The 14,525-nt window shown below is 32.8% G+C and overlaps 2 protein-coding genes across 3 annotated transcripts in view; both read right to left on the minus strand.

The window, feature by feature from the left end:
• Positions 1-5,041: 5,041 nt before the first annotated feature.
• Positions 5,042-7,143, minus strand: LOC104800614 (LOB domain-containing protein 1). The gene is made up of 2 exons (XM_010523473.2): positions 6,727-7,143; positions 5,042-5,766 (listed from the first exon to the last, which is right to left on the minus strand). Exons 1-2 carry the CDS (start codon positions 7,033-7,035, stop codon positions 5,398-5,400), a joined length of 678 nt encoding a protein of 225 aa, XP_010521775.1. The 5' UTR covers positions 7,036-7,143; the 3' UTR covers positions 5,042-5,397.
• Positions 7,144-12,604: 5,461 nt separating this feature from the next.
• The window catches only part of LOC104800615 (carbamoyl-phosphate synthase large chain, chloroplastic), a 4,911-nt gene continuing 2,990 nt past the window's right edge, over positions 12,605-14,525 (minus strand). Inside the window, exons 4-7 of one of the 2 annotated variants that reach the window (XM_010523475.2) lie at positions 13,789-14,525; positions 13,129-13,707; positions 12,953-13,002; positions 12,605-12,827 (exon numbers count right to left, since the gene is read on the minus strand). In XM_010523475.2, the coding sequence (XP_010521777.1) occupies positions 12,988-13,002; positions 13,129-13,707; positions 13,789-14,525 (1,331 nt within the window). In that variant the 3' untranslated portion in view covers positions 12,605-12,827; positions 12,953-12,987. Of the gene's footprint in view, positions 13,003-13,128; positions 13,708-13,788 lie in introns of both variants that reach the window. The other variant, XM_010523474.2, reaches the window with a different exon arrangement.

The raw sequence follows: 14,525 nt of genomic DNA on the forward strand, positions 1-14,525 counted from the left end.
TATATATATATATATATATATATTTCAATTGATTTTTCAATTAAAATCCAAATTTCCAACCGATATCCGTTGGAATTTCGTTGGAATTTTTTTTAAAAATTTTCAAAAAAATTTCCAACCAGCATCCGTTGGAATTTTTTTTTAAAATTTCCGAAAAATTTCCAACCGGCATCCATTGGAATTCCGTTGGAATTGTTTTCTAACAAACATCCGTTGGAACTCCGTTAAAAATTTGCAACCGATTTTTCCAACGTTAATCCGTTGAAAATTTCCAACGGATCCGTTGGAAATACCGTTGGAAATTTCCAACCCAATTTTTCAATTGAATACGTTGAAAATTCCGTTAAAAATTTCCGACGGGTGTTTCCAACGGATACCCGTTGGAAATTTTCAACGGAATTTTAACGGAAATCGTCGTTGAAACGCCGTTGAAAACCGTTGAAAATCCGTTCCAACGGACAAATCCGTTGGAAAATCCGTTGGAATTCGAGGATTTTTTTGTAGTGACTGTATCTACAGTGAAGAAGACCGAGAAATAAAAGCACCAAAATTTGGAACAGTTGCTTGTCGGATTTTCTCGTTTTATCACTCGAAGTAGTATTAGGAAAACAAAGAGATGATGCGAGATACTATGAAATTGATTCATGGACAACATAATTTCAACAGTAAAAAAAGTAAACATTTTTAGAATAGGTTAAAATTTTACTATAAATATTTTTAGAAAAAAGTATACAGTTCACTTATATATATAGTATAAATTTCAACCAATGCGATCAAAAACTCGTGTTACTAAATATCCCACCATATATATACACACACACACATGCAAACGTGTGCATGTGTGCCGACGTTACGTGCTATAAAACTCAGATACGAATTCATATGGAAAAAGTGATTAGCTACTATATTGAGACCAAATCAGTTCACATGAACGATTGAAAAAAATAATTAAATGGCGTAGCTCATGAAATCGCAAAAAAAAAAAAGTTAAAGTTTTTTTTATATAAAAAAAGAAAAAGTTCATATGAAAAGGTTTGTCTAGAAACTTCTTTTTTGAGAAAAAAAAAACTTCGAAAAAGGGATTAGGGTTTGGAGGATACGAATTTAATTAGGCAGACAAAGCAATAAAAAGTCACTTAAACCAACGATCTAACGTCGGTGTTGTCTTGTCTTATTCAACATGGGAACATCCATCTTAGGCTAAGGGAACATACAAAAAACAAATCGCGTCTTGGTTCCCATTGTGAATTTTATACATTAACTTTATGGTTTTTAATTTATACATTTTAAAGTATAATATATATACATATATATATATATATGGTGTGCTATTGTCTGTTCATGATTTAATTATAAAGTTTTCCGTGGTACCTTGAGAATAAAAAAAAATTGTTATTGAATAGTGAAATATTTGTGCAACGCCGGAGCTATATTTATGTGCAATGGAATTTATATACACACAATCAAGTTTAGGAGGAAACGCATAATCCAAATCACATGACTAATTTTCGGTTTCAAAATTAGTATGAGCCTTTGTCCACGACATCCGGTTACCAAAAAAAAAATTATTCATTAAAAACATATAAACTTATGTATACAATATATACATACTCTCACTTGTTATTTCACACATTATTAATAGAAGAACTACTGTACTTGTACCAATTACAAATATTGATAAACAATAATAAAATGTGTCCACAGTAACCAGAAAATTGTAGATCTGTCACTGTATATACGTTAGAGGGTTTAATTTAATCCATGTATAGGTTTTGCTACTTCTTGCATATGCAAAAGGTAAAAATGAAATTTGTTACTGTTATTTTTACTATACCTTGTCGTTTTCAATTATGGAAGCAAGTTGAACGCTTTCTAGCGTTTGATATCGCGTCATTCATAAACTTATTTGCGTAATGATCACTCTATGTAGCCCCTTATACATCTTACCTTTTAAAAATTAAAGTTCAATGATAATGAAACATGGATTTTGCATCTTAGGTAATCCAGAAATATTTATAACAGGGGCAATAATTCTATACATATAATAGAAACGACATTATATCAAAAATACATTTAATTTGCTATTCCTACTTCAAGACCCACCCTTGTGACCATGTGACCAATGTGACCGAAATATAGTATTGTCACATTTTGATTTTATCGATTATAACATTAAATTTATAGTGATCACACTAATTCATTATATTCATATCTTGTATATCTTACTAATCATTTGATTAAAACATTATAAATTTAACGTTATGAACAATAAGATCAATATGTGACCACACTATATTTCGGTTACATTGGTCATATGGTCATAAGGGTGGATCTTGAAGTAGAAATAATAAATTAAAGGTATTTTTTATAATGACCCAATAGAAACAAATTTTTATTTTTTTATGGGACACCTGACAATTTTATTTATAACTTCTTGCAATTTATAAAGAAATCAATATTTTTAGTTAATTAAACGGGCCTACGACCCACCTCATTTAAAGTTCATTAATTTAAAGTAAATCTTTTTCCTTCCCATTGAGATCTACGTCAGTGAAATGTATCTTTTTATAGCCAAATGATTCCTCTCGAAAGAAGATTTAATCTTGTTGAAGTATTAAATTAGTTTCTTAATTTATTTATTTATTTTGGTTAGAAAGTTTCAACGGGGAGAGGCTATATAACTAACTAATGCAATTATGCAAATATAAGATGAATGGAGTACTATTGGTTTACCCTTTCGGCTATTATGATAACCAAAGGACTAGACAGATAAATCTTTTTTGTAATAAAATTTCAATTTCTTTCACACAAAAAAAAATCAATTTCATTTACTCAAATGACTTCAAAACCCGATAAATAAACAAATACAAATCCTATTTTATGAAAATAAAATTGAATGTGTGATTTTTTTTTTGATAATCATATGATATTCCGGACTTTCAACTCAATTACATCCATTCTAAATCAAGATTAATCTTTGTATATGGACTATTTTAGTAAAAAAATTACATCTCTTTCCATAACTTTGACAATTCTCATCCACTGGTCACCAACGGTTGGATTTGAATGTATAATTCTTGGAACCAAATGATTTCACATTGTTTTGTTTCACGAATTTGCTATCAAAAATAAAGGTTCTCGATACTGATTGTTATATTTTTCACGCGTTATTATATTATATGGTACCACTGAAATCGAATTCAGCTGGTTGGATCCATTGATTGATGTGACAATTTTTTTTTCATTTTAAAAGAGCATAATTAGTTCCCCCGAGTCAAAGAGAAAGAATGACTTCCGGTTTAAGCCATGGAAAATCGTATCGTGTTGGGTGAGGAAAAGAGAAATTATGTTGCTGTTTTTATTATTTAACTTTGCCACCAGATATATTCTTAGGCTTTTAAAACGAGTTTTCTGCTATTTTTCCCCAACTAATTTGATATTCTAATAATTGTACTACAATATATATATATATATATAACTGTTCATATATGATTCATAACTTCCTTTTGGAATTTACAATTGCATATGAAATTCGAATTTGTTATGTTAGTTGAATGTATAAAACAGAATTAAATCATAATTATTTAATTATATCAAAATCAAATTTGATCTAACAATCTAGAGTAATTTTTATCAAAATTATTTAGCCTAATTTTAACAAAAAAAACGCCGATATTTAAATGAAAAATTGCAACTTTTTTTGTCGGCAAAATCGGGATTTTGTGATGTTGATTCACATTTTCACAAGGGTTATAAATTTATGAGAGACCTCATGCCGACAAGTAACGAAACTCTCTAGTCATGTTTTTTGCTTTGATATGACAGTCACGTGGGATGCACATGATGTCTGAAAATGTAATATATACTCAGTTTTGGACCACTAATTGCCATGCCTAAGTGTTTTGAGAAATTTAAGTCAATATTCGCAGCTTTTTTTATCTTCTTTTGGGTGCGACATGTAAAACGCAGCCTTCGATGTTATTGCAGATAATAGATTTAATGATTTATTCCTTAAATAAATAAATAAATTCGATGTCATATACAGTTTATCATCGATTCGCAATATGTACGTAAATATTCATAAAGATTTGGAAAATAATATCTAATGATCTCAATCATATCATCTAAAGGATCTTTTACGGGGAAAACAAAAACATAATGATTAAGGTTAATATCCAAAATAATATATCACCCTCCAAACACCATGATTAGATTGGTTATATCCCAAAGTGAATTAAAAAAAAAGAAGCTATTCCAATAACAACAGTTGAATTACGTGTACATGCACATACATGCACCCGTATCCATATTTATAGTATATAATATATATAATTATATGCCCACATGAAACGCACGTGTGATGTTTAATAACTAGCATAGGCACGTGCAAACGTCTTTTTTTTCCCTCAACCCGGTTGAGTCAAACATCTTCTCCTTCCAGGAACTTGGATTTTTTATTATTATTTAACACATATAATTATTTTAGATATAACACACATACATATATATATATATATATATATTAGCTTATATAAGGGTTACCCCTCCGTAAATTTATGGCAAATTTGGAATACTTTTTTCCTGGAAAAAGAAATTGATATTGAAAACAGTTTTATTGCATTTTGTATATATGCAATTGACATAGGGTTATGAGCTTTCCTTCGTATTTTCCCGAGATGTATTTTTCCAAGACATCGTTGCGTGTCAAATTTAAATACGAGAAGACGATAAGGGTATTTAATTTTTCAGATTATTTGTTGTTATTTTGTTTATGTACTATAATCAATGTTATGAAATGAAAACATATTATATATATATGTATATAATATCCTTAAAAACTTATTGTTTCACTTGTTCCCTTAAGTTGTGTTCCATTTTCGCTGAAGATGAAAATTTTGGGGGATGGGAACTTAGAAAAAATGGAAATATTTCTAAAAATTAAATAAATATAAAAGTATGAAAATCTAAATTATATATAAAAAACATGTAGCATAATTCTTGCAAACTTATAATTAAGATGTCAATGATCTCCATATCATTTGTGAGCCCATGGAGTCTGAGTTTGGAAGTGCATTTTCATAATCTCTAATAACTATTTCCACGTACACATATATAACATTTTATGGATTACATCAACACTATCATCAAATATTAACACGTCAGAAATATATATAATTAATATATGTCTTCCAACAATTACCTGACGTGTCAAAATATGATAGCATGCTTGACTTCTTACTCTAACACTCGAACCTCAGGAAATTACCCATATATATATATATATATATATATATATATATAACTAAATCGAACTATAACTACTAAAGCATTTTCAATGCGGGCTGGACTCTCTCTATATGTGATCATAATTATAGAAAAAACATAGCCAGTCACGAGTCATGTCCACAGAGGGTCCCACCACAACATCGATGAGTTGGAGTTGATGTCGTCAAGGAAACCCAGGTCGTGAATGCTCTCATCGTCGCCGCTTTCAAAGGAGCTCTCGAAGGGCATCGTCATCGTAATATCGTGTTCTTGACCTTGAGGTCGGTCCATTTTGCAAATCAGCGCCAACAGGTTTGCTCGTTGGAGCTGCATGCCCACGATCTCGACCTGCGCTTTCGCAAGCTGCGCTTGGAGCTCGCTCACCTGCCTTTGCAGATGGTAAATGGCTCCCGCGCATCCGTACACCGGATCTCTTATCCTGGCCCCGGCTTCGTACACCATACTGTTCACCGCATCGTTCCTCTGTGATTCCGGAAGTTCCTGCAGTTAAATTAACATGTTAGTAAGAATATTTTAAAAAATTATCGCAACAATAACCCAATAGTTCAACGGTGGAATGGAAGAATTTAGCAGTTTGTACTCACATGGCTTTTGACATAGGTAATATCCATTTACCAAAATAACAATAAATTTGATTTTATTGTTGTCATAAAAATATTAGATATTGTGATAATCTTTTAGAATATTTAGATGTCGCATGCAATTAATGTGATAGGATCCAGTTCCTCAAATGATTAATTATCAATCCGTCCTATAGTTGATCGATGTATATACATATATATATATAGGATTACTAGTGACCCATTTCATTATTAATTGTTTCTTTCGATGACGTTTGACCTCAAAAAGAAAATTCTGCAAAGACTTTTTCAAAGTCTGAAAGAGACGTTTTCTTTCCATAACGTTGTAACTAAATTGTAAGCCATGCGTATATATATATAGAGATATTTGTAAGCATGTGTTTATTTTCCAAGGGTTAGATAGATATGTACACTTTACTTTGAACATGAGAGATGCCCGCTTTGTGGGGGTTGTTATTGACATTTTAAAACACGTAGGTCCTGTAAACCTAAATCATTTTTAAACAAAATAACCTTTGACTGCTTACAACTTTACCCCTTTTTTTTCACATTAAGTAGTAACCCTGAATTTTACCATGACGTAAAAACAACATCTACTATGCATTAATTAACATCACACATTTGATCTTTATCCAAAATTCCAAACTTCAACTTTTTATAGCTTAGAAACCTGACAACCCACTAGTATGAGCAACTAACATATATATATATATATATATATGTAAAATACAAAAAAAAAATTCAATCATCGGCTTCTCCGTACAGTATTAGTTTTTGTATAATGTGTGTGTATATATACATAAATATATACACATACACATAAATAGACTAGATGGTAAGTGAAACACAAGTAATGTACCTGCAAGAACTTGATGATATTGCTGGCGCCAAATACGCGGTGGGCGATGGTGAACTTCGTCGGCTCCGTCGGAGGAAAATACGGAGCCAAGACGCACTTCTCGGCGCACCGCCGCCGCAGGATCTTGCAAGCCGCACACGGGCTCATTATTACCACCTGCGGCTGCGGCTGCGTTTGCGTTTGGGTTTGGGTTTGCGGTGAAACGGGCAGAGGAGGAGATGAGGTGGGAGAAGGAGAGGGGATAGCGGTCACGGCGGCAGCGGCTGCGGTTTCGGTGGAATTTTCACCGTTAATCTCCATCTTAAGCATGGCTAATTACTTGATTTCGGTCGAAACAGATGTTTCACTCTGTTTTTGGGGGGTTAATTGATCGGATTGTAAATTCGGGGGTAAAATGAGAAATATGGTGCTTTTTTTTGGGGGGGATGTGAGGTGTTTTGCTGGGAGAGATGAGGAGTGATATATATAGAACGAGAGAGAAACGCTGTGGTATTTGGGGACCACCTGATGTCATAAACCAGACCTATGACGTCATATTTTCGAAATACTTTTCTCCTCCACTATGGTGGCTCATAAAATTCTTCAAATAACATCACATAAAATTCCAGCTTTATAATAAAGCTAATGAAAACTAATGGTTGATTTTCACACCTTATTAGCCGGCGAGCTTGATTCTTATGTAATAATTATTTTCATTAATATACATCACTTACGGTTTTAAAATTTTGCAACTGAATTATAAAAATTAATATTGACTAATACATAATTCCAATTATTAATTTATGTCAAACGATAACTAAATTTGTTACATTACAAATAAGATTTTATATTGTTTACTTTCACCTGTTATAAAATAATACATGTCAAATTACATATATATATAATCTCATAATATGATTAAACTATATGCATATATGATACAATTTTAAAATTTTTAACTTCATCACTAAATTACTAACGAAATACTCATGACATCGTCTCCATTTTTTTCTATACTAGTTATCTTACTTATTCAATATAATTTGATTTACATAATCTTTTTAATTTTCTCTAAATATATAAATCTCTTAATAATTGAACAAAACTAAATTCAGCATTAATTTAATTTTTATATATTGTACAATGTAGTAATATGTATGTATGTATGTATGTATGTATGTATGTATGTATGTATGTATGTATGTATGTATGTATGTATGTATGTATGATTCTTAATTTTGTTTACTATTCGTAATTTACTGGAAATGAAATTAACACAAAAGGCCAAGCGATCCATTAGGTTGCCTAAATTTTCTGTTTTTTCGCTTCACTTAATTATTTTTTGGAGATTTTTTAGCTATCCGCAAGACTTTTTTTAATAAAATGATAATGTCGTTGGAAATTGTAGGAAAAATCCAAACCCTAGACGTTTAGATTAATACTTTTCTTCGTTAAAATCCTTAGAAAATAAAACTAGAGAAGAAAAATGAAAGTCGAAAACTGTATTTAGTCTGTTTTTTGGGAGATTTTAATTAGACTTTTTTATATGGTATATTTAAACAAAAATGAGTATTATTATAGAATTTTCCCAATAAAAAAATGATGGACGTAAAAACAGAACTAAGTTACGAAAAAAAAAATGTCTCATTGATTTTTTAGAAACTTGGAAATTAAAACACAGAACTAGTTGCATGCAAAACAACGTAGTTTTGTTTTTAAATAACGAATCACGATATGACATTTGTTTTAGTTTCAAGGCTCTCTCCAATTTTCTTGGATCCCAGTCATTAAGTCATATCGTTTTTTCCACTGTGGAAAATTAAAAAATATAAATAACTGTAAGAAAAAGACACCAAAAAAAAACTATTTCCGTTTTGTCAACAGATTAAAAAAATAAAAAATAAAATGTTTGTGTGAGTGAGGGTAAATTCCTTGTATATTAAAGAGTTACGACCTTTCCTATAAGCAAATAATGTTTCTTCAGTAATATATGCATTCATGTATATAACATTGACATATACACTGATGTATGTACGTATGTACGTATGTATGTATGTGACTTTGTATACAAGCCGATTGAAAGGCTATTATTTTGATAAGATGGTAAAAATTCGTGCAAAAATTTTAAAAATTAATGTCTGACACAGCGATTGAAATATCATCTACAACAATTACTTAGTTGTAAATTCTGTTAAAATTCAGTTAAAAAAAATCGTTTATATTAGATAGAAAATGGTAGTAATAGAAAATCATAGTGAATATATATATAACAATTTGTATTTTTTTTATGAATTATATATATATCCGTTTAAATTAGGAAAGATTACGAAAACATCCTAAAATTTGTGAGAAATAGCCAATTAATACTTATATCTTACCTTGTGCCTAAAAAATACTTATTTTATCACATTTGATCTTTGATTAGTTAAGTTACGAAATTTTTTTACTTCTATTTTAATTGTTATTATTTTATCTAAATAACTAAGAAAAAAATGAAGTATGCGGCTCCATTAAAGTATATTTATAGTTTAGGAATTAGTTGGTCATTTCTAAAACGTAAATCAGAATTTGGGTATTAATTTGCTTCTTCCAATAAAATTTTGGAAATTCTTCTGCTTTTCTTTTTGGGTCAGGAAATTTATTTCCCTTTAAAATTTTAAATGACTTGCGTACAAGATCTCCGCAAAATCAATAAAGAGGAAAAGCGCGAGGTCCACGTCGCAACTACCTGTCGTCCGGAAAGCAGAGAAACGACACGTAGTCAGTTCGGTCTTAGCCAAGAGCTCCGTTGGGAGCCGTTTTCTTTAATTGGTCTGCTGCCACCTTCAAGACAACGCTATCTTTCTACCCCCAAACCTTCCACTTTGATAATGACTATATTTTTTTTTTCACAAACCGAAATTGTTGATTTTACGATCTAGTATATGTTTCTCGAATAAAAAAAATAGAAACTATATAAATTATTTTTTTTCGCCTTCGATTCACCGGTCGATATAAATTTTTATTTTTCAAAACTAAATGCAAAAGTAAAGTTTATTTAAATGTTTAAGATCGATCAAAATTCATTTAAAAGCCTTGGATTCATTATATAATGAAAATTTTAAAATTATTATTCTTATAATAGAGGAAATTAGTTAGTTAATGGGGGACAGAAATTGGATTAGTTTGGTGGAAATTGGTCAGCTCGTTGGACACATGAAGTGAGGGAAAAAAAAGAAAAGAAGAAATGCTTTCTTTGATTTTGAAGTACTAACGAAAGTCTATTCTTTTATTTAAAAAAAAACGGAAGTCTATTCAGTTGCCATTATTAATTCTAAAAGAAACTTTTTTTCCCTTCATAATAGAATTTATAAAGAAACTTTAATATAAATAATTATAAAAAAATAAAAAGGGTTACATTATTTATAAATGTAGATGTGTAGAGGGAAATTTGCATGCGTTCCATTCTTTTGTCACATGGAGAAGTCGTCTAGAAGACCTCTACATACATACATACATACATACATACATACATACATACATACATACATACATACATACATACATACATATTATTTCCAAAAAAAATACAACCTGTCCATATAATATATTATTGAAATACGATACGCAAGGAGAGAATTAGAGGGTTCTCAATTTGTAATTCTCACCATTTTTATAATATATTCGAGTCCAAGTATACTAATTGTGCTTGGCGTGGACATGCGATCTCCATTCTGTAGTGGGCGTCGGTTCAAATGACTAGAACCGGTTAAGATGGTGTGCAATAATGCAATTGTATATGGTTTCTAATATATATATATAGGGGTCTCGATATAAATCGATGGATAGGGCCTTTCAAAGGATTGATGATATGTCCGTGCCTACGACGTCTAAACATAAAATACATACATAGTATTGAAACATGTTCATATGTATAAATATTTCATACATGTTACGTAAAATCGTTAAACGTGCATATATATATATATATATATATATATATGTTTTACATAGATCATATAGGTCAATATACTATTGACAAGTAGACTAAATGTAAATCGAAGGAGGGGTTTGTCAAGGGTTGAATTTGATCGAATCAATGAGAGACTTGTTCCAATCCGGAAGCACCGAAATTTTCTAACTTGTGGAAAAGGCAGAGTTTAATTTAGACTATAATCTTATATATTTAAAGAAAATAAACAAAGAGGGCATATAGATATAGAACCAATACATTATACATATAAAAGGTGGCAGTAGTTAGACTCGTAATGTAACGCTTATTATTCCCTAATCTCCACTTATCTGCCCCCACTAATCTTTACCAATACCCACATGTTCACATATTATATCAAATGTAAATTCCACACATATATATATATATATAGATATATGTGTGTGTATTTGTGAAACTTTTTTTTTTTTTGTTATTATCAAAAGTTATTTCTCCATCACAAGAGTCTATTCCGCGTGTGGACCTTTGGTATTGTACCTCCAAAAGGAAAACAATTCATAAAAGCATCGATCGATATATAGCCGTCACACACACATGTTATATATATATATATATACACACACACACACGAACACACACACGTGTATGGGCTAGCATGTTGTGTGAAGGCTCTGTCGGATTGATATGCGGCGGTCGCGAGCAAAATTGATCCAAAAACGTTTAATGTTTTACGTAATATCAATATTGTATGATTTCGTTTTTGTTAGATAGAAGTTGTCCATAATATCGTGAAGAACTGTAAACTCATAATTCTGTATTATTTCCATGTAATATTGCTTCACTAACAGATTTCATTTTAAAAAAAAAAAATAACAAAATCAATATAGAAATGTCCATCACCCTCGGATTTGTTTTTCATTCAATTTGATTTTTATAGAATTCGTGAGCGTTTCAGGTTTTTAGTTTATAAAAAATATTTGGAATCATTTTTATAAAAAAAATTAGTTAATCAAATTAAAATCGATATTGAAATAATAAAAAAAAAAATTAAAATTCGGTATAATGTAAAATATGTAGCCCCAATTCTAGTTTGTTTCTAGTGTCTTGAGTACAACGTGGACATATAAATAATCGGAATTTTAGGACATGCTTGTTTGATATGGGTTCCAAAGAGGCTAACACTTGGGTTCGTGAACTTAAAAAAGGCCATTGACACAATGAATAAAACATTCCAAAGGCATTAGTTTTGTTTTCAAGTTCTCATCTTCCAAAATTTAATGATGCAACCTCAAATAAATGACTTGTTTGACCCATTTGACTCTTTTCTATTTGTGTTTTCCTTACATAGCAACTTGTTATTTGGTACACCAAAACATTTGGTTTATTAATCTCTCATTAAGCGTTAGGAATTTAGGATAAGTTTTATATATATATATATGTATGAATGCATGTTTATCAGGAAAAAAAAAGTTAGTATATTTCCTTTTGTAAGATATATTATTGCTGTGAATCTCTTTTAAAGCGAAAAGGAAAGAGACCCACACGGAAATGAAGCGGCAGTAACGTTACAGCCAATTTCCCACAATGAAATCTCCAGTTGTGTGTGAATGGGAATACACGCAGAGTGGGTTAAGTGCTGGTGTCCAATTTCATAATCAAAATGCAAGTCCACGATTGTAAATGTCGAAACATAGTTATCTTTTCAGGAAAATTCAGAATACCTACTATTATATTATCATATATAGTTTAAATTTTCAAAATGCGAATGACTACTACTACTACTACTACTACCGTAACACTTAAATTAGAACAATATTTACAGTATAGTCTTGTTTCGTAATATACATAAATAATTTAAGAGATTTGAACCCATTATTTATATACTATAGATTCAGCCCAACTTCATTAAAAGTAACCGTAGAAACTGTCATATTATATATCTACATAGAGAGAGAGAGAACCATGAGATTATGAACAAGAGTAACCAAATATGTCCATCATCATCATCATCATCATGATGGATACTCGAATCGTGAGCATAAAATGCAGAATTGGGTTCGTACAAATGCGAGAACGAAGAGTATCGTCGACACATTCCAATACATCATTATGAGTATATGTTCCATTTTGACCTGTTATGCCAAACGACCCTTTTCAAGAAATCTTGATGCATCTAGAATCCAACCCTCATCTGTTCATCATCATCATCATCATCATCATCCCCCCCAAAAAAAAACCCCGAGTTTAAACAATCAGAAACCCTAATCCCGCACTGAAATCAGAGAACGAGAGAAACAAATTGGACCGTACACTAACCCGACAACTAGGCTTCCTCCTAGTGAGAGCAAGGCTTATCGCACCATTATCTGGAAAAAAAAAAAAACAGGTCCCAAACGAGTTATACACATATACATACACACAGACACACACACACATATCTATATATATACACATGTGTGCGTAGAGGCAGAAGGAGAGAGGTTATGTTCTACCTCGGCATCGAAGAAGTCCTGAAGAGCGATCATTTGGATGGCGCGGGACTTGAGGCTCTTGATGGCCTCGGCAGTGGCCAATGCCCCGCCCACCGTGGTTATGACCGGAACCTTGTAAGCCAGAGCCATCCGTCTGAGCTGACGCCCGTCTATCTGATCCAGAGCGTCCCCCGAGCTCGTTATCACCATCAGATTGATCTGCCCGTTAGCCACCATGTCTCCCGCATGCGGTCTCCCCTCGTGCATCTTCAGGACCCTCTCCACCGGAATGCCTTGCAGTTCCAGGAAATGAGCCGTGCCCGATGTGGCCACAATCCTGAACCCGAGCTCGAGGAACGATTTTGCAATCTTCTCGAGGTGGGGTTTCGTCAGATCGTTTAGACTGAGGAATACGGTGCCCGACAAGGGTAGCTTCTGCCCCGCGGCAATCTGAGCCATGGCAAACGCACTCGAGAACATGTTGCTGATGCTCATTACTTCTCCCGTGCTTCTCATCTCCGGGCCGAGTATCACATCGCAGCCCTGGAACTTCTCAAACGGGAACACAGCTTCTTTCACGGAGATATGTTTCGGGATAACCTGCAACCCGAATTCAAACATGAACGTCAATAGCCGAGAAAAAACATATTCTTTCATCACAGAGGTATGTTTCTGAATTACCTCTTGCGTAAAGTTCAAGTCTTGGAGTGATTTCCCCGACATCACCAGTGCTGCGTACTTGGCAAGAGGGTGGCCAATGGCTTTCGAGACAAACGGGACGGTCCGAGAAGCTCGGGGATTCGCTTCGAGCAAGAAAACATCCCCAGATGTTGTGATCGCATATTGACAATTCATGAGCCCGCAGACATTCAACTTCTTTGCCAGCTTCGTGGTCCATGACCTAATGGTTTGTAAACAAGAAGATGGGATAGTTTGCGTGGGAAGCATACAGGCGGAATCACCCGAATGAACACCGGCCTGCTCGATATGTTCCATGATCCCACCGATCACGACGTTTCCATAGGAATCAGCAAGGCAGTCGACGTCGATTTCAATGGCATCAGAGAGATACTTATCGATCAAAACGGGTCGTTCAGGATCAACTTCAACGGCATTCTCCAAATACGTTATAAGCTTACCATCATCGTACACAATCTCCATCGCCCGTCCACCCAAAACATAAGAAGGCCGTACAACGACCGGGTAACCTATGTCCTTTGCAATGGCAAGGGCATCGGCCTCGCTCTTTGCAATCCCTCCTTTTGGCTGCTCAATCTTAAGCTCCTTCAGCATTGTGTTAAACTTCTCTCTGTCTTCAGCTGCATCAATGGAGTCCGGTGATGTACCCCATATGCGAACAGGCCCTGCTCCACTCGAGCTCATGGGCATTTGCTCGTCTAAATAATGTTTGATCGGAA

The sequence above is a fragment of the Tarenaya hassleriana genome, unplaced genomic scaffold, assembly GCF_000463585.1.
Source record: "Tarenaya hassleriana unplaced genomic scaffold, ASM46358v1 Cleome7, whole genome shotgun sequence".
Lineage (NCBI taxonomy): Eukaryota > Viridiplantae > Streptophyta > Magnoliopsida > Brassicales > Cleomaceae > Tarenaya > Tarenaya hassleriana.